This window comes from Doryrhamphus excisus, chromosome 8 (assembly GCF_030265055.1).
Source record: "Doryrhamphus excisus isolate RoL2022-K1 chromosome 8, RoL_Dexc_1.0, whole genome shotgun sequence".
Classification (NCBI taxonomy): Eukaryota; Metazoa; Chordata; class Actinopteri; order Syngnathiformes; family Syngnathidae; genus Doryrhamphus; species Doryrhamphus excisus.
Genome location: NC_080473.1, coordinates 9,945,870 through 9,967,507, shown reverse-complemented (window position 1 = coordinate 9,967,507; position 21,638 = coordinate 9,945,870). Strand labels below are relative to the sequence as shown.

At 39.1% G+C, this 21,638-nt stretch overlaps 1 protein-coding gene across 3 annotated transcripts in view; it reads left to right on the top strand.

The window, feature by feature from the left end:
- The window catches only part of pitpnm3 (PITPNM family member 3), a 92,822-nt gene that overhangs the window by 40,033 nt on the left and 31,151 nt on the right, over positions 1 to 21,638 (top strand). For 2 of the 3 annotated variants that reach the window (XR_009131480.1, XM_058080424.1), the window contains exons 5-7: positions 8,331 to 8,401; positions 10,309 to 10,532; positions 21,181 to 21,370. Coding sequence is in view for 2 of the 3 variants with exons in the window: in XM_058080424.1 (XP_057936407.1) it covers positions 8,331 to 8,401; positions 10,309 to 10,532; positions 21,181 to 21,370 (485 nt within the window). In the remaining variant the exon portion in view is untranslated. Of the gene's footprint in view, positions 1 to 977; positions 4,715 to 4,795; positions 8,237 to 8,330; positions 8,402 to 10,308; positions 10,533 to 21,180; positions 21,371 to 21,638 lie in introns of those variants that run through there. The other variant, XM_058080425.1, reaches the window with a different exon arrangement.

The following is a 21,638-nucleotide window of genomic DNA, read 5'->3' as shown; positions in this document are numbered from 1 at the left end:
ACTGCAGGGTCTTGAGACACATGCTAACTCGTAAACTAGAGAGCTAGCAACCTAAACGGTAGCCTTCAAGTTATTTCCCTTAATCTTAAATAGCCAAAAACTTACCACTTCCACACTGATAGGGAGGATAACTATTAACAGTTATTTAACCTTTAACATGAACATTAATCAAACGTAATAATTTTTTCTGGGTACATGATACCATACAGCATCCATATCAAAATTGCGCGGGCCGCACTAACATTAAACTTTCATATCAAGGCGGGGGCCTCAAACTAGTGTCCTACGGGCCACATTTGGCCCGTGGGCCGTGTGTTTGAGACCCCTGATATACAGTCTATGATAAATGCCTAAAAATATCCATATCATACTTTTTAATATCGATACAGTATTGTGGAACAAAGTATCGGCTAAACAATATTTTCTTACACCCCTTAGTATTTACATTGTGTATGTAAATTGCTTGTGTTCTCACCTCTTCTGTTATCTGGTGTGAGCCCTTACACGGTGCCTTTTCCCGTTACAATATAGCTGTTGGAACACTTGTGCTCAACTGCAAGTGGATGTTCGTCTTTTTCTCCTCTTCATCTCACAGCAGATTAGGTTGTTGTGCTGCACAATAAAAAAAAAAAAAAAAAAAGGATTCCAGGAGTTTTTCTATTTTTATCTTGAGCCCACCTGTCCTTAACACTCTTATTTCAAGGTGCATGGGATAAACTCTCCATTGAGCTTCCCCAAATAAGATGGAGCCGAATCACTTACATTCATGAATATGCAATATACCATATATATGGAAAAAAAATTCATTCATTTTCTACCGCTTATCCTCACAAGGGTCTCAGGGGTGCTGGAGCCTATCCCAGTTGTCTTCAGGCGAAAGGCTGGACTGGTCGCCAGCCAATCACAGGGCACATATACGCAAACAACCATTCACACTCACATTCATACCTATGGACAATTTGGAGTCGCCAAATTGCAAACTCCACACAGAGATAGCTGAGGGTGGAATTAAACTCGGGTCTCCTAGCCTGCGTGCTAACCACTCATCCGCCATGCAGCCCTGAAATAAGACAGTATTTTCCAAATTATTTAAATGGGGCCTATTATGCTCATTATTGGCATTTGTATTAAGCTACACAGGATAACCCGCATAGAAAGCTTTGTAGATCTTCCAGAATCTGCACCTATTCCACTGTATTTCCTTGGATTCCCAAGGAATCCATATATGTATACCATATATGTGATATGGTATTTATTTAACCTCGGTTAGCATCCGCCCTGGTTAGCATGTATTTTGGTTAATGTTGAACATTTATGCCCCAATTTTACCTTGGTTTGCATGCCCTCTCTGGTTAGCCAACAATATGATGCACCTTGTTGTGTTATTATCTCCCTCAATAAGATGTAACCATGTAACCAAGGCAACCAATGCTAGATTGACAGATATTATGACCGATTCGTTCATTTTCTACCATGCACTGGAGCCGATTCACACTTATATTCATGAATATGCAGTGGAACCTCGGTTAGCATCCGCCCTGGTTAGCATGTATTTTGGTTAATGTCCCCAATTTGACCTCGGTTTGCATGCCCTCTCCGGTTAGCCAACAATATGATGCGCCTTGTTGTGTTAGCATCTCCCTCAACAAGATGTAACCATGTAACCAAGGCAACCAATTGTCCTCTACAATGTAGACCCTTCGTTATTTATTATGACTTATTCTTCTAATTCTTCTATTTATTCTTTATTTATTCTTCGAATTTCTAATTTCTATATTTTGTACTGTCATACTGTCTTGCACTGAAAATTGAGCTGCTGCAATTTCATTCTACAATATGTAAAATGACAATAAAAGGCATTCTGATTCTGATTATTAATAGCGACACTGTGTGAGTCCGTAAACTCAATGTTGGAGAGACCAAGCAACCCTTATCCAAACACATGTCATAACATACAGTAGAAGAGCACTTTCTTTTGTCCCAGAGACAGGAAAAATGTCCAAAAATGTCCAAATTCTGGATTGAGAGGACTGCTGGTTTAAAAGAAACCATTCAAATTTGTCTAATTCCACAGGATTGCTAACAGACAGTCAAAAAAACCTGATTGTAATGCAGGATGGCCTCACAGCTAGGAGACCCGAGTTCGATTCCACCCTCGACAATCTCTGTGTGAAGTTTCCATGTTCTCCCCGTGCATGTCTGGGTTTTCTCCGGGTTCCTCCCACATTCCAAAAACATGCTAGGTTAATTGGCGACTCCAAATTGTCCATAGGTATGAATATGAGTGTGAATGGTTGTTTGTCTATACTATGTGCCCTGTGATTGGCTGGCCACCAGTCCAGGGTGTCTCGCCCGAAGACAGCTGGGATAGGCTCCCTTGTGAGGATAAGCGGTAGAAAATGAATGAATGAATTTTATGCAGGATCTTCATCAGGATCATCAAACCCAAACTTTAAGAACTTGAAGAAGCCATTTGGTTTAAAGGTGAAACATCTTCAACAAACAAGAAGAGTCCACTTGCCCTCAATTCAACCTTTTGCGGATTCATTGACTTATCCCAAAAGTAACAGATCAGCTCTGGTGGCAAAGGTCAATGCTGATGTTCCAAAAAATAAAAGGCTGTTGCTTTCAATGAATGACTTTCAGTGAGAATGTCAGTGTGTTCCTGTGGAGATAAAAGTACCTCCTGCAGAGATCATGGCTTTTATGCACCCCTTCCTTTCTCTCCAACACACACACACACATATGTTCCTACAGCAGACCGCTCTCGAAACCATGTGAAGTGCTTCAGCATAGTATAAGTGCTCATTCAAGGTGCTGGGACATGTAATGCTAGGAGTCCATTAGGCCGGTACCAGTTCACGCTAAAGATTATATGATTTATGCCGCGTAGTGGCTCGCTAGTGGCTCGGCATGTTGCCATGTTGCCGTTATTCGTCGCCACAGCGAGTCACTACATGCCAATCACATAATCTTTGGCGCAAACTGGCACCAACTGTCCCCGGCCCAGTGGACTCCTAGCATCATTGGCGCAACTTGGCTCGAGCCATTACATTCCAGTGGATTCCAGTAGGCGGATTGTTTGTGACATTTGGTTCCACTTGGTGGACACTTCCCACCAATTGCTTAATGCAAGTAATGACGATTTTAAACATTTTTAAGTTTTCTTGCTGCAAAATTCAAATTTTGCCACCATTATGGGCCACCATGAGCCAGTTGGGAGGCAGTTTGAGCCACTGCACTCCACTAGGCACCTTATTGGTGACACTAGGCACCACAGTAAATTGCATTGGCTTGAACTGGCACCAACTGGCACCGGCCCAGTGGACTCCTAGCATCATTGGCGCAACTTGGCTCGCGCCATTACATTCCAGTGGATTCCAATAGGTGGATTGTTTGTGACATTTGGTTCCACTTGGTGGACACTTTGCACCAATTGCTTGATGCAAGTGACGCAACTAAGATTTTAAAGTTTTTTTAAGTTTTCTTGCTGCAAACCTCCATTTTTGCCGCCGTTACGGGCCACCACGAGCCAGTTGGGAGGCAGTTTGAGCCACTGCACTCCACTAGGTACCTTATTGGTGACACTAGGCACCACAGCAAATTGCATTGGCATGAACTGGCGCCGGCCCAGTGGACTCCTAGCATCATTGGCACAACTTGGCCCGAGCCATTACATTCCAGTGGATTCCAATAGGTGGATTGTTGGTTTGACATTTGGTTCCACTTGGTGGACACTTCGTGCCAATTGCGTAAGTTTTCTTGCTGCAAAACTAAATATTTGCCACCTTTACGGGCCACCACGAGCCAGTTGGGAGGCAGTTTGAGCCACTGCACGCCACTAGGCACCTTATTGGTGACACTAGGCACCACAGCAAATTGCACTGACGTGAACTGGCACCAATGGGTGCCGGCCCAGTGGACTCTTAGCATAAGATACTGTTTGAGCATCATTTTTATATACACACGTGTACTGGATGTATGAAAGTAGCGGCTTATTTACGGTAGTAGTCTCGTGTTATTTGATGACCCGATTAGGACAGCTTTGAATATTGTTACTCACTTGGCTGACAACATAAATACAATTTCGGTTATTAAATAATTTAAAATAAAATGGAGATTGTCACAACATGCGGTCCGTGGTCGAATGTCTATAATATGTCAAGACAAGACACTCACAGCTGTCTACGTTCTAATCACGTGTGTGTAATAATCGCTGACATTAGTGTGACTCATATTTGTGCCGGTCGGGAAATTATGTGCAAATCTATGTGCAAATAAAAAAAATCTCGTCATCGGGAAGCCTTAAAGGTGCAGCCGCCGCCTTTCAGTCAAAGCCGCCCTTTAATCTCCATCTATTTGTCACTTCCTCTGAAGCCTTTATGGCTTTGCTCTGCTCTTCAATTACTCCTTCAGCTCTTTTTTTCCTAATTTTCCTCAGCCTCTGCACAGATTTTATTCGCCCACTTTGCCCTTTTCGCTCCTTCCCTTTGCGTTTCTCTCCCATCTGTCTTCCCGTATTTATCACTCGGCAAGCATTCACAAAAGCTCTTAAGAAAAAGATGAAAAGATGGCAAATCCAGAGAACGAGAGCAAAGTGGTTATAGAAAGTCAACACAGTTTACCTTTTGCTTTAATGTTAACATTCATTTTGGCTTGGAGCTTAGCAGCATGACTTGACAATATTTGCCCACAAGTGTGTCCAATGGCAAGGGTAAACCATTTTTTTTCAGTGTATATTCAGTATATTTAATATTTTCATACCAAATACACTAGAGTGCATTTCTTTTTGTAGGCTAAACAAGAAGTTTAGAGGAAGACAAAATAATGAGCTCCGCCAACGAGACCACGTTGAAAGGCAACATGATTTATAAGGAGAATAAAATGCCACTCAAGCTGTATATTTCCCCCCAGGGTGCATTTTCCATAGCTTTCACATCCGCATGCAACCTGATATTAGCACATGCAGCGAGACGGTGAAACGGTAAACATACATTTAAAGGAAAAATTATTCTCTTTTCTGGCATTCTAAAGATATAAAAACAGCTAAAAAGAGACAGCTCAGGGGAGACACTTATTCCACCTATAAAAGCTTCTGAAAGAGACTCAGAAAAACGGTAACACTCACCAAGTTATAGCGACATTGTTATTATTATGATGCTAAGGTCACTAAAAATGTAACATTATATATTAGAGCTGCTCTGTATTTTTATTTTTTCTTAAATATTAAGGCTTCAAATGTCTTGAATGGGTAGGTCCCGTTACATGCAGTAATGAGCAGTCTATTTTTATCTGTTTTGATATCTTTATAACACATAGAAAACAAACAGATGTGTATTTATGCCTCAAATAAGGATTTTTGATGATGGGCAAAAAATTCCCGCAAAATTGTGTGGTTCCCCTTTAAGGTCCGAGTCTCATTTGTATTCTTTCATCTCCAACTGCCAGGATATTTTTAGCACATGGGGAGGCTATCTGTCACACTTTTTTAAGTTTTCATACTGCAAAACTAAATTTTTGCCGCCGTTACGGGCCACCACGTTTGAGCCACTGCACGCCACTAGGCACCTTATTAGTGACATTAGGCACCACAGCAAATTGCATTGACGTGAACTGGCACCGGCCCAGTGGACTCCTAGCATCATTGGCACAACTTGGCTCGCGCCATTACATTTCAGTGGATTCCAATAGGCGGATTGTTTGTGACATTTGGTTCCACTTGGTGGACACTTCGCGACAATTGCTTAATGCAAGTGACGCAACGAAGATTTTAAAAGTTTTTTTTAAGTTTTCTTGCTGCAAAACTCAATTTTTGCCGCCATTAAGGGCCACGACGAGCCAGTTGGGAGGCAGTTTGAGCCACTGCACACCACTGCACGCCACTAGGCACCTTACTGCAGTAATGAGCAGTCTATTTTTATCTGTTTTGATATCTTTATAACACATAGAAAACAAACAGATGTGTGTTTATGCCTCAAATATGGATTTTTGATGATGGGCAAAATTGTGTGGTTCCCCTTTAAGGTCCAAGTCTCATTTGTATTCTTTCATCTCCAACTGCCAGGACATTTTTAGCACATGGGGAGGCTATCTGTCACACTGGAATTGCTATTAAATTAATGTTGTTTTCTTCCTCTTTCTGCTCGAGGGAAGCTAAAAAGCAATAAAAGAAAAGGGCATTTTTCTTCGGGATAATTTAAGGAAATAAATGAGGGAAAAAAAGGCAGCCGGGCTTGTTTTGCTATTTTTACAGCCCTATTCACAAAGAGTTATCCGCTGTATTTTTTCTGCATATGTGTTATTTAGAATGACTGCCTCGGCAACACATACAGTAGATTTCCTTTGTAAGAAATAGATAGTAAATTCATCTCACACCCAGACTCGGACTCCTCCCGTGGTTCCTCGCCATGTATGCTGAATTTACCCCAGTGGTTTGTTTTTTGTTTTTTTTCTCTCTAATTGTTTGTCGGCCGTCGTTTCTGCTTCCTCAAGCATGACTATTTCACACTTGTCTTTTCTGCACTTGTCATTGACGTGACGTTTCCTATTTAAATGTACACAAGTCAGGCTGAAGCACACGTGCGTTCTTAATTACATCCTCCCTGCCAGATTGTTGCTGCTGTAGGTTATTACAACAGAATACTTAATTGTTTTGGGTGTCACTCGGTTGTTTATTGTGTGATTATTATATGCTCTCTTGGCAACAGCACTTAACACATGACAAATGGCCTCAATATAAAACAGTATTTTTCATAGAAAAAGACAAGTCGTCATATATTCAGGTCTAGATATTTACACGTCAGAGTTTTTCATCCCGTCACTTTGAATATAAAAATAAAAAAAATATTTTTCCAAAAAGAAAAAGGTCATTAAACACATCATAGTTAAACAACTTCTCAGTAATGCCGTTTTCTTGGTAACCATACAGACGTAAAACCAACTCCTAATCTTTTCACGCTCGGTGTAAAATTCAATCATGTTTCCCTTCAGGGGCCATATTTGCATTCTGAATTACATCAAACGTTATGCAGGAACTTTCCGCCTCCCACTTTCTTTTACAAGAAAAGAAAAACTCATTGATTTTCTGTTGCTTTTGTGACCAAAAATAGCGATGTGCACCGAGCCCCCTTGTGTGCGTCGCTCCGTTCTGGAGAGAAGCCGTCAGACGGTGGGTTGGGATTAGAGGAGAAAGGGGGGAGTGAGCCGACGGAGTGTGAGTTGCTTCCTGATGAAGAGGCCACATAAACAAGCAGCTAGTCTAGAAAGAGGATGCTGCAGGAATGAGATGACACAGCATGGACAAGGCTAACCAAGTTCCTTCAGTGTATCCCCCTTCATCTTAGTAATATTCATTCATTCATTCATTCATTTTTTACAACTTATCCAATCACAGGGCACATATAGACAAACAACCATTCACACTCACATTCATACCTATGGACAATTTGGAGTCGCTAATTAACCTAGCATGTTTTTGGAATGTGGGAGGAAACCAGAGTACCCGGAGAAAACCCATGCATGCACGGGGAGAACATGCAAACTCTACACAGAGATGGCCGAGGGTGGTATTGAACTTTGGTCTCCTTTTCGGAAATAAAAATACGTTTTTGTTTCTTCACTTTATTTTGCTTTTATTTTTCTTTTAATTTTTTTTTTTATTTTATTTATTGAACTTTGGCCTCCTTTTCAAAAATAAAAATACTTTTTTGTTTCTTTACTTTATTTTGCTTTTATTTTCTTTTTTTAATTATTTTTTTATTTTTTTATTTATTTTTATTTTATTTATTGAACTTTGGTCTCCTTTTTGAAAATAAAAATACTTTTTTGTTTCTTTACTTTATTTTGCTTTTATTTTTCTTTTTTTTTAATTTTTTTTTATTATTTTTCATTTTTATTTGATTTGTTTTTATTTATTGAACTTTGGTCTCCTTTTTGAAAATAAAAAGACTTTTTTGTTTCTTTACTTTATTTTACTTTTATTTAACCTACAAATGTGTCAGATCATTTTTCCTGACCCTGTACAAGCATAGAAATGTACCATAAGGGAAATACAAGAATGCCAACATATAACAAATAGGGGGAACAAACCGGGCAAACACAACACAACGTATTGCAGCATGCAAGAATGCACGGACGGGGCCATGCACGGGGAGAACATGCAAACTCCACACAGATATGGCCGAGGGTGGAATCGAACTCGGGTCTCGTAGCTGTGAGGCCTGCGTGCTAACCACCGGTCAGTAATATTGATCATCTCCAACAATCAATATCCTTTTATGCGGAATGTAGGTGACCCCTTCATGATCTTTGTTTATCTTCCCCCATTACAGAGGGTCTCTACCAACTGGGGAATCCACGCTGTGCCCCCCAGAGCAGCATCGAAGGACTGGAGGATGTAGAGGTAGGATCAATAAACTCCTTGAAGGTAGTGTAGTAGTGGTGGAGTGTCATTAGTACAGTCACCTATACTGTAAGTGTGTGTTTCGTAAGTTTCTTTGCAGAAAAGCAGAAAAGAAACTGTATATACGACTCCTTCAGAGGGTGTATACGCCACATTTATGATTTCGGATCAATATTCATATCGACTGTTGGAAGGCATCGATTAGTTCCAGCTACAATAACACTGTGATGTATGCAAAAGTAGCTATTGGTTGAGAGATGCTGTAGGGAAAAATGTGAGCAAAAACAACTTAATTATTTGTTAATTTCAGATTGGCCATCTCTATTTACATCCGTACATCCGTCACATATGCTAACACACTGACAGACAAGTGACCGAGTCCTAATGAGGCATGAGTGTAATGAGAAGTAATTTAAGGATTAAATGAGGACTCCTTGTGGGCTCCTATAGAGCAGCTACACACAATAACCAATACAGAAAACATTTTAGATCTTCCAGAATCTGCACCTCTTCCAGCTATATTTCCATGGCTTTGTGCTTCCCCACCAAAACGGTCTGTTTTAATGTGTGCCACCCACGGATTCCTAACCACAAATGAACCCCACTTTCCTAATATAGTGGGTATAGGAGATGATAATAAATGAACAAAAGTCTTTGGGGAGCTAATTGAAAAGTGTTTAGAAGCTACTGGCAGCTCATGATTTACTGTTCATACCGTGAATGAACTCAGAGTGGTAACATAGCACTACACGGGTAGCGCGCATTGTCGGACACACTTTGTCACACCGTGAGATCGTGCGTTTGGCGGATATTTCACGTTATTGTTCACAAAAACAGTCCGGTGTGAAACGCCGTTGACAGATGAAAATACCGTATTTTCTGGACTATAAGTCGCTCCGGAGTATAAGTCGCACAAGGCTAAAAAAAAAAAATGCATCATTAGGTAGAAAAATACATACATAAGTCGCACTGGAGTATAAGTCGCATTTTTTGCGGGTAATTTATTTTACAAACTACTTGACCAAAACAGACATTACGTCATCTTGGAAGGCAAGTTCTAACATTAATAAAAGAATAGAGAACAGGCTGAATAGGTGTAAGATATGCTAACACAATGCTTATTCAGCTACACAAAAAATAAACATGAACAGTAAAGGTGTCCAGTGTTTATGTAACATAAACAGTTTTTTCATTTATAAGTCGCTCTGGAGTATAAGTCGCAGGAACAGCCAACCTATGAAAAAAAGTGTGACTTATTGTCCCGAAAATACGGTACTAGTCCTATCGTTTACCGATTGCAGCCAAGTAGGGGGCTCTCTTTTTATTGTTATTGGAACTTAGTAAGTCGCTCCGGAGTATAAGTCGCACAAGGCGAAAAATGCATAATTACGTAGGAAAAAAACATACATAAGTTGCATTTTTTCCGGGTAATTTATGTTAACATTAATAAAAGAATAGAGAACAGGCTGAATATGTGTAAGATATGCTAACAATGGTTATTCAGCTACACAAAAAATAAACATGAACAGAAAAGGTGTCCAGTGTTTATGTAACATAAACAGTTTTTTCATTTATAAGTCGCTCTGGAGTATGAGTCGCAGGAACAGCCAACCTATGAAAAAAAGTGCGACTTATAGTCTGGAAAATACGGTATTTTTTGTCTTGCTGGGAATCACCAAATACAATAACGTCTGGCTGAGCTTGTTTCGTAAACAGAGTAGCAGTGCTTGGTTGATAGCCAAACAATCTGAGCATCTCTAGATATAACTATTACAAATAAATGACAAATGACCAAAAAATTTTTCTATGGAACTCTACAATTACAGTACAAGCTATAACATATTATGTTGTTCAACAATGTCCCATTCCAATGGCTAACATTTATAAGATCTGCTTATATTTTGTAGAATTCCAAATGCAGGACCCATGTTCTGTTACTGGTGGTACACGGAGGAAACATCCTGGACACGGTCGGAGGGGACCCGAGCACGAAGGCCGGCGATGTGGCCACCTTTGCGTCCGTGCTGGAGAAGGTGACTCGGGCGCACTTCCAAGCCGCCGCCGAACATGTGATGATCAAGCTGGTGCCGTGCCCGGCCGTGTGTGCCGAGGCGTTCTCGCTGGTGTCCAAGTGAGTGTTTCATTAGCCTCAGTAACACCTGGCAATTCGGGTAACACAGGAATGGCTTTTTGTTGGCCGATTACCGAGAAGGGAAAATGAATGAAACTATGTTGCGTTTCAGCAGCTGCAAACTGTTCGTCAATCTGAAGAAAATCTTGTATTTATGTTATTTTGCCCATCATTTGAAGGAAAAAGGTCTGAAGTTATGTTGCTAATGGATGAAGGTTGTTTCATCATTTATCTTTTCTCCATTAACCTTTCTACAGTAATTGGTAGCTTTCTTTTTCATTATTCATTTTTTCTGGTCAGAAGGAATGTTTAATAGTCTCTCTAAGGGTTTAGTGCTAGGATTTGTGGGTTTCATCGCTGGTTGATTGCAGTTGTTTTTATTTTTTTATTTCACTGATGTTAATAGGGGCGGCACGTCGGTCCAGTGGTTAGCGTGCAGACCTCACAGCTAGGAGACCAGGGTTCAATTCCACCCTCGGCCATCTCTCTGTGGAGTTTGCATATTCTTCCCGTGCATGCGTGGGTTTTCTCCGGGTACTCCCACATTCCAAAAACATGCTAGGTTAATTAGTGACTCCAAATTGTCCATAGGTATGAATGTGAGTGTGAATGGTTGTTTGTCTATATGTGCCCTGTGATTGGCTGGCGACCAGTCCAGGGTGTACCCCGCCTCTCTCGCCCGAAGACAGCTGGGATAGGCTCCAGCACACCCCGAAACCCTTGTGAGGAAAAAGCGGTAGAAAATGAATGAATGAATGATGTTAATAGCTGGTGTCAGATCAGAACTCGTGATGTAGAAAGCTTCTATGAAGGAAGTTATACAGGGTCAGGCAAAATGATCTGACACATTTGTAGGTTAAATAAAAGCAAAATAAAGTAAAGTTTTTATTTTCGAAAAGTAAATATAATGCTATTTTGCTTTTTTTCTTTATAATGCCATTGTTTTTCATTTCTTTTTCAGTTGGTGCCATGAATTGGACTGGTGAGCTTTGCGTTTTAATTTGGAAACTTTTATCAAAACAAACTAATCTGTAACAGCAACACAATGAGCGTTCTGTTTGCACTTCAATCTTGGTAGACACCAAAATCAACCGTCCGACCTCGCACCGCTAGAACTGATTTAATTTTTAAAACATAATAAAACAGAATGGCATTATATGTACTTTTCGAAAATAAAAACACGTTTTTGTTTCTTTACTTTATTTGCCTTTTATTTAACCTAGAACTTTGATATTAACCAAACCAAATGTAACCAAATGTGTCAGATCATTTTGCCTGACCCTTTATAAGACTGAAAGAACATCTCTGTTTTTTTTTTTTTTTGTGATTGACACTAGTGATGGCATAGAAGTAACCAGAAGAATAATGGGAGCGTTAAATCATCTGAGTGTTGTAGCTGCGCATCGGCTTGACAGCCGCTTTGGCTTTAAACACATGGACATATGAAATATTAAGAAAAAAAGGTTCCATTCGGAGTTGAGTGGGAAGGAGTTATTCTCTCGCAAGCTGAATTTGCATGCATGAAATTACCGCCACATATGTTAATGTAATGTAATCATAAATTCACTATGTGTATTTACATATGAACACGCGTTTAGACTACAGGAATTCTCATTATTTTTTTTCCTTTCCTTCATTCTATATGCCATTTACATTTACCACCGCATACAGCATTAATGTACCTTCCCTATGAATCAAATGGCAATTCAATTAGTGACTGCATTTCCATGAGAATGTGTTTTACATTAGTCAGTTTTGTTATGTTTTATCTTGTTTGCTTTAATCAGCTGTGCTAAAATAGATAGTAACTCCATCCTAGCAAGCTAAGTGTCATCTTGTCTGCAGGCGCATGTCGGCATTGTGTTGCGACCCCAATATGCGGAGAGCAGGACCAAAATGCAGATAAATAATTTGTTTAATGATGGAGCACACACCTGAACTAAATACGGAACAGAAAATTTTAATCAGGTGCATGAAACGAGTAAGGAGTGCGAGAACGGAAAGGAACAACAACGGAAGTGGCTACAAAATAAGGGCATGGAAACAGGAACTAAGGTGTAGAACAGGGGTCTCAAACTCAATTTACCTGGGGGCCACTGGAGCTAGGGTCTGGGCGAGGCTGGGCCGCATCAGGTTTTCCAAAAAAAAAAAAAAACACATTTATTAAAAACAGAAAAATGAATAAACTTTGCTTTGGTTCCGATTTTCTACAAGAAAAGCTCTGATAAAACATTCCACTGTTCTCAAATATCTTAATTTTTATTTTTCTACACAAAATAAGAAATAAGAAATCAGTAATAAATAAATAAATATAATAATAATAATAAAACGGCAAATAATAAAAACTTAAGAAACCACATATAGTTGGTGGTTAGACAAATTTTTTTTTTGCAGATTAAAATGAACAAAGCATTATTAGAGTCCTATAGACATGACAAAACACGACTATAGTCACATTTATACTCTTTTTATTTACAACATATTGCGCAACTGCAGGGTCTTGAGACACATGCTAACTCGCAAACTAGAGAGCTAGCGACCTAAACGGTAGCCTCCAAGTTATTTCCTTTAAACTTAAAAAGCCAAAAACTTACCACTTCCACACGGATAGGGAGGATAACTATTAACAGTTATTTAACCTTTAACATGAACATTAATCAAACGTAATATTTTTTTCTGGGTACATGATACCATACAGCATCCATATCAAACTTGCACGAGCCGCACTAACATTAAACTTTCATATCAAGGCGGGGGCCTCAAACTAGTGTCCTGCGGGCCACATTTGGCACAATAAAGAATCTGAAGAGCCACATGCGGCTTTGGTGCCATGGGTTGCTGACCCCTGTCATAGCTATTGATGTAATGACTTATGTGTGTTTTGTTATTATCAAGAAAAACATAGAAATGGCTATATTTCGGGTTTTAAATGAAACTCCGATGCGCTATTTTCGTTATCATGGCTATCGTCATCTAAACAAAAAATATTTAGTTGTCTTCCTCGAGTTTTTCTTTCACTTGTTGGAATAACTCCGTATTGCCAGTTTTTCGTTCGTCTGATCTTGAAATATAGTTTGAATCAAACAGCAGTCCAGTGCCGATTGCTCGCCTCCACTTTTTTAAATCGAAGAACCAAAAATGAACAAGAAACTGAAAAAACAAGGTGGTTTAATAATTTCAGATTTTGAATGAAATTTTGCTGCTACTTTAAGAATTAAAAATGTATGTTCAAATCCAGACGATATGAATAGAGTTGCCAGAAAACACAACCTTTGGCCAAGTGCCATTTTGTTTGTTTATGAATAGTGTTTTGAGTCACATTTTGTATTTATATAACAATACAAACATCAGAAGAACGGGGCGCGACAACTTGGGGTGAATTTCCTCACATTCTTCCTCACAGCTTGGCTGAAAAGTCGCACCACCGGGCAGACATGACAGGGTCTCTTTGCGCCTTGAGGCAAAACTTCCACATAAACACGACACTTTGGAATCATTGCTTGATTATAAATGCTGTACTGCAGGATGTCCCCGCGGAGAGTGTGCTATTTTCCAAGCTTGCTGTGTTTTTCCCTAAGAGGGTCGCAGTGCTTATTAGCTGCGTGAGCTAATGACGGTACCTAGCGGTGGCAGCTAGAGACTGCCTGTCAAAACAACAGACTGCTGTAATCCATAAACAAACATGCAAACGTGCATCCCGCATAAAACCAACTGGAAAAAAGATGGCAAAGTCTGGAATTCTGTGGCAAAGCACTTCCAATTAGCGCCAAAATATTCCCTTAACACCCAAAAAAAAACATTTGGACCATTCGAAATGACATGTGAGCAGGAATGGAGAACCACAGAGTTTCTGATCGAACCAGGAAGTCCACATGTACACAGTAAGTGACCTCCGTTAAGTTAGTCAAGGAGACTCTCATTATTCCGGTTGGTAGTTCCGACTATTAATGGGCCCATGCTCTAATTAGAAGACTACGGGGGACATTAGCTTCTAATTTTCAAGCCGGAGTGGAATGCAGTTTATAGATGGATAGTCGACGATGTTTTGCGTTTGACATTTTATCACAAGGTTAGCCTGCTGGAGATGAAGCTGATTTGTGGTCTTATCTTCTTGCCACCGCCGTTAATAGAGACCACTTCAGGACTCCTTTAGTCCTGTAATAGAAGTCCAAGACTTGTCTGTTGGACTTAGTTTTAAATGAGAATTGAATGATCAGTGCAGTCCAAAACAATAGTTCTCTGTCAAGGTCAAAAAATAGGTTTGAATCCATTTTTCCAGTTTGGTGCATTCATAAACTAGAAGTCCTTGGATTATGCTCTCTTTTTTTGTGGTCATGGTTTATTAGTTGTGACCTACAAATTACTTTATTACATAAGTTACATTTAGGAAAATCACATGATTGCACTTGCACCCCTTCTTATGTCTATTACGATTGTTCAATCCTAATACGTTAAGAGCTGTAATAAGGGGTAGTTATTATTTGATTTGTGCAATGGAAAATTAGCATGCTACATTGTTTGCTCTTTGTAATCTGTGCTTTCGGCACCAAAGGGAGGCGTTTGTGATGTTACATGTTGTTTCCCTCGATGAACTGCCTCTCCCCAGTGCAAGGAAGCTACCAGTAACTTGACTGTAAACAACCATAATGGATGTGTGTTGACTTATTAACAGTGTAAGCTGTACACATTGTGTATTTTAATATCAAAGTTCTAAAGCCCTAAAGTTCACTATTTGCTGTACGTTTGGCACGGATGGAGATAGCATAACCGCAGAAACATAACAAGAGCACTAAAAAGCGGACAGACAACAAAGCTAACATGTCAATGACGCTTTGAAGTCCAGTGTTATGCTAGCGTTAGCGATTTAGCATCAAACTATCACAATGATGCACATTAGCACTGAAAGTCATCACATCTTACTTTTATGCATTCCCACATAGTATCAGAATTCAGGAGCAAGAAGGAGGTGAAAGAAAAAGGGGTAAAATACATCCATACTGCCATCTTTGCGTCGGCGAACATGCGTCGGTGTGTTCAATGACGGTCGAAAAAGTAGGACAACTGGCAAATCGTATTAAACATTAAAAAACTGTCGAAATAGTTAGAGTATTGTAATACAATAATATTTACTGTAATATAATGATTAATTCCTATATATTTCAATGTGCCCAAAGTTTTTGGTATTTTCATTTGTACATTTCATGAAGGAAAGATGCATTGAGGCAATTCTTTAATAATAATCCTTTCTAAATGTTCCTAAATAGGCTTTTTTTTAACAAACATGTATAATTTAAAACCAGTATCATTAATATATAAATGTTATTTTGAGCAGACAGAAATAAAGAAAAACATGTTAATGTGAGAGGTCTCACTCGCTCACATTTTGTATTTGCTGAACGTTTGTGGGCGAGTTTAAGAGCTGATATGCTAATAAAAAAATTGTAATACAAAAATATGCTTGCTCACTGTATTTTTTAAATAATGGCCCAAAGTTCCCAAATTGATATCCCTTTACATAAAATTTGATGTAATTATCGTTGTCGTTGCACATTGAATCGTTTGCCACAAATACTACTCTATACTTATTATACATGAAAACTTATTTCCATCTGTGATTAAATGTGATTAATTGTGAGTTAACTGTGGACAAAATGCGATTAATCGAATTGCTTACCACAAAGAGATTTCCCCTAAGTATTACAGATAAAATCTTAAAAGCGATTAATTTGGAGTTAACTATGGACAAAAAAATTTGATTAATCACGATCAAATATTTTAATCGATTGACAGACTTAAAAAAAATAAAAATTCTGACCAAAAAGAGGTAGATAGCTGTGTTGTTAAGTTAGGTGATGATTTGTGACTGGCGTTGGCAAGCTAGTTGTTGGCTAGTTGTTGTCCTGTGAGGTGAAACCAGAGGGTGTACTGTGTAGGACCAATATCAGTTTTGCTGACTTGTTAGCTAGCGGCGTTATTAGTTAAACTCCATTTCTAACGGCATAGCCTACACACAAGCTACATTTCTCCAGTCATTTCTCCATTTTATATGCAGCTGAGTTTCTGCTGCGGTCGAAGTGGTAACCATGGTGATGACAGACGCTCCTTCACATCAAATTACATACCAGTCCTGCTGCAGCAGAAGGGGAGAGAAGTGTAAAACGGCTTGACAAGCTGAATGAAAGATAGGACTACTGTTGTATTTTAATGCCTTTGTTTGGATTTTATTTGTTGGAACCGGTGATGCCAAAGTTCTACCCTTGTATTGATACATCCTTTAGATGTGTTACATTTTGCATTCGGATGCACACCAGCGGACAAATCCAAAAAACATTATTCACGTGAAATTATTTGGATGTAAAAGTGCCACATCCATTGTAGTACAAACTAGCACCTCCATAATCAGGTCATTATCCATTGCAAATGATTGGAATCTCACCTGACAGTATTTGAACGGTGCAGCAGGCTGCTTCTGTCCTGTGACTTGTGAACCCTGTTCAGAAGTGGAAATGAGTGTTCTGAATATTAATTGGTGTTGTCTTTTCTTGCCTGGTTTTGATTTTTATGGGCGCAGTTGTTGTAAACCATGGAAAAAAGGTTGACAGCTTTAGTAAATGCTCTAGTAAATGTTCTCTCTAGTATGATATCTAGTATGATACCACTGCTGTTTGTTCTGGCGGGAGTACAGACGAAATCATTAGAAAGGTCAGAGAAGAAATGGTCTCACTAAAAAGATGGTTTGATGATAATAGATTGTCCTTGAACCTAATTAAAACTAAAATCATGCTGTTTGTTAACAGCAGAAAGGACATGCACCAGCAAATACAAATAGACATTGAAAGGGTGAACGAAAATAAATTTCTGAGGATCACAATAGATGAAAATATGGAAACCTCAGATTACAAATATACAACATAAGGTGACCAGAAATATTTCAGTATTGAACAAAGCAAAATTTGTTCTCAATCAGAAATCACTCCTCTGGTTCTACCATATCTACCATTAAAAGCAATCTTCACCCACTAAATGTACTGCAAAAAAGGTCAGTAAGGATAATTCATAATGCCGCTTACAGAGAACATATTAACTCCTTATTTCTAAAATCACAAATACTTAAACTTGTTGATATAGTTCATCTTCAAACAGCTAAAATAATGCATAAGGCTAAAAATAACCAATTACCTAAAAATGTCATCCAATACTTCTCTACAAGAGAGGAGAAATATGATCTCAGGGAAGAACTACATTTGAAACACTTATATGCTAGGACTACGTTAAAAAGCCATAGCATTTCAGAATGTGGAATCAAACTATGGAATGGATTGAGTAAGGAACTCAAACAATGCACAACGATGAGCCAATTCAAGAAACAATACAAGCAGTTGATGTTTGCTAAATACAAGGATGAAGAGTCTTGAACCAGTCATGATGTGCTATATATATCACTATATTGACACTTACTATGGTACACATTATGTCATTATATGGTCATATCACCTCGTACTTCGGTACGGGACAAAAAATTTAATGATTTTAAAAAAAACAACAACAACAAAAAAACCTTAATCTATATTAAGAAAGCAGGAAGTGACCAAATGTAACAGTTACTGATTGTAAAAGTAGCAGATGGAGGGGTAGGATTTAATAAGCTTTGCTTCTTCCTACTCCTTTTGGACATGTGGAACTGTGAACTGATTATGTGATGCATTCAATTGTAATCTGATGCATGTTCAAATGAAATAAAACCATTACCATTACCATTACCAAATCCCAACCCAAATAACAATGGCGGAACATAGTGTTGTTTCCAGCAAAGTGCACCTTTAATACACATTTTTACATACAATATGTCAGGGTATTCATTTTCTAGTGTTTCTTTGCCATATTCTGGCCTCACAAATGTTTTTGCTGCTCTGTGTCAACATGGATTGTTGTCGCCTTTGTGTGAAACCCAAAAGCAAAGCTTCCCTGCTGTTGACAGCAAAAATACTCTTAATACAGCACTTGACTGTTGCAGTGCCGCACTCATCTAGGTGACCACCTAATATATTCCGCAGTCTCCCCATGTTGACTGTTATCTTAAGTCTGTGTCGTTAAAAGAACACAATCTCTCACAAAGTGACCCTGGAGAGAACGAGTCAAAATGCATCTCAAGAGGCTTCCAATGGCGTCTGCATGCAGACAGCTGCACATCAGAGCCGCATCGTGGGCCGTGCTTCTGCTCACAGCTGTGCTCTCGCTAACTGGTCCACCGGGACATCAGCTGCCGGTTTTCTGTGGGTTTACATGCAGCTAAACGTCGAATACAATTGCTTGCTTTAGCAATTAAAGTGATCGTGACGGGTTACAAATAGCGACTGACAAGTGGTCTTTTGCTTGCATTCATTAGCGATTGTGCGGTTAATTGTTTTTTTTGTGCGGGGAATTTACATCAACTTTGTTGGAACAGCTTAGAGAATGCCAATTTGACATTGGAATAGTGATTAATTTATCATTTTCGGAATTGAATAAATGCTCCACAGTAGGGGCAAACAAATGATTTTTAATGTCATAATTAAAATAGCATTTAACTTACTAGTCCATTGGTACTAGTAATATCCTGCAAGGTATATGTAAATCTGTATTAATGTACAGGATGTCACTATGTGGTCCTTCATGTACAATTGTGCAATATTCCCTTTGTCTTACTGTAGTATTTGCAATGGACCACATGATTACTGGCGTTTATTTCTAAAGCTGCAGTGTACCTCTCAAAGTCACTGTATGGCTGGACACGCAAGTAGTCCGAGACCCAGACTTATTGGTAAATGGCAGGGTGGTGTCAGGCAGGGCATCCGGAGTAGTATGAATTTAATATGTTTGTTGTGGAGGTTGTTTTCTGCAGTAATATAGAACTACACTGCATCATCCGGGTGCATTGTCCCTCCATGTTGACATTTTTCCTTCACAGTGTAATTCCAATGAACAGATATATAACACTATAATTCATTCATTCATTCATTTTCTACCGCTTATCCTCACGAGGGTCACTGGGGGTGCTGGAGCCTATCCCAGCTGTCTCCAGGCGAGAGGCGGGGTACACCCTGGACTGGTGGCCAGCCAATCACAGGGCACATATAGACAAACAACCATTCACACTCACATTCATACCTATGGACAATTTGGAGTCGCTAATTAACCTAGCATGTTTTTGGAATGTGGGAGGAAACCGGAGTACCCGGAGAAAACCCACGCATGCACGGGGAGAACATGCAAACTCCACACAGAGATGGCCGAGGGTGGAATTGCTAACCACTCGACCGCTGTGCAGCCCTAACATTATAATAGCTGTTATAATGACAAAAGTACATAATGATTATTGATTGTTAGAGATGACGGTCGAGTGGCTAGCACGCAGATCTCACAGCTAGGAGACCCGAGTTCGATTCCATATATATATATATATATATATATATATATATATATATATATATATATATATATATATATATATATATATATATATATATATATATATATATATATATATATATATATATATATATATATATATATATATATATATATATATATATATATATATATATATAACATTAACATATATATATATATATAACATTAATGTTAGGGCTGCACAACGGTCGAGTGGTTAGCAATCCCACCCTCGGCCATCTGTGTGTGGAGTTTGCATGTTTATAATATATATATATATTATATTATATTATATTATATTATATTATATTATATTATATTATATTATATTATATTATATTATATTATATTATATTATATTATATTATATTATATTATATTATATTATATTATATTATATTATATTATATTATATTATATTATATTATATTATATATATTGCAACATTATAATATATATATATAGAAAAATATAACATATATATGGAATTGAACTCGGGTCTCCTAGCTGTGAGGCCTGCGTGCTAACCATTCGACCGTCATGTCTGTGTGGAGTTTGCATGTTCTCCTCGTGCATGCGTGGGTTTTTTTCGGGTACTCCGGTTTCCTCCCACATTCCAAAAACATGCTAGGTTAATTGGCGACTCCAAATTGTCCATAGGTATGAATGTGAGTGTGAATGGTTGTTTGTCTATATGTGCCCTGTGATTGGCTGGCCACCAGTCCAGGGTGTACCCCCCCCCTCTCGCGCCAAGTCATATTTATTAATCTATGAAACCGTAAAAGAAAAAAGGGGTCAACAGTGAACAGTAGCCTATAAACCCGTGAAGATGAGATGTGTCCCTGGCCTGCTGACATGTCGCAAGCTTGTGCTTAGCATCGCTGCACCTTCCTGTAATCAGAGCGACTGATGGATGGTGACAATGTCGGTGCTGCAGCTCAAGGGGAGAATGTAGGGCGATGCCATCTTTTACCGCTTCCCCACACTGTGTTGCAGTGACACACATCTATTCTAGTCAACACAAGAATAGTGTTGTCAATCTGTTAAAACAGATACACACCCACACATACGCAGACGCTCACCGGTGACAGCAAGCGTCCACTATTTATACACAAGACTATCTACAAGGTGTTGGAGCATGTCTGTGGGAATGTTTGGTCCTTTTTTTGAACAGTACACAATCAATGACTGTTATTTTCCAATTCTCTCCCTTCCCCAGTTTGAACCCATACAGCTACGATGAGAGTTGTGTGTCCAGCAGTGTGGACCACTTGCCATTGGCTGCCCTGCCGCTCCTTGCCATCGTTTCACCACGCTACCAGGATGCTGTGGCTACAGTCATAGCCCGGGCCAACCAGGTTTACCGCAGCTTTCTGCACTCTGAGGATGGCCAGGGCTTCTCGGGTCAGGTGTGTGTTTGTGTATGTGTGTGTGTGTGTGTGTGTGTCATTGTGTCACTGTTTGAGCTGCTCCACTCATCGAGTTGGAGGCAGTTTAATAGAAGTCAGTGGATTTGTGGGAGGGAGGGAATATTGCTTCAGAGAGGGCTGTGTAATCTGTGTAAACTCTAAGAGCACTTTAGTTCAAGAAGGACTTATTTTACTCTCTTGGGCCTAAGAGTAGTCCTCATGTAGTCATCTTTCTTGAGGGAATAAGTAATTTAACAGGATGAGTTTA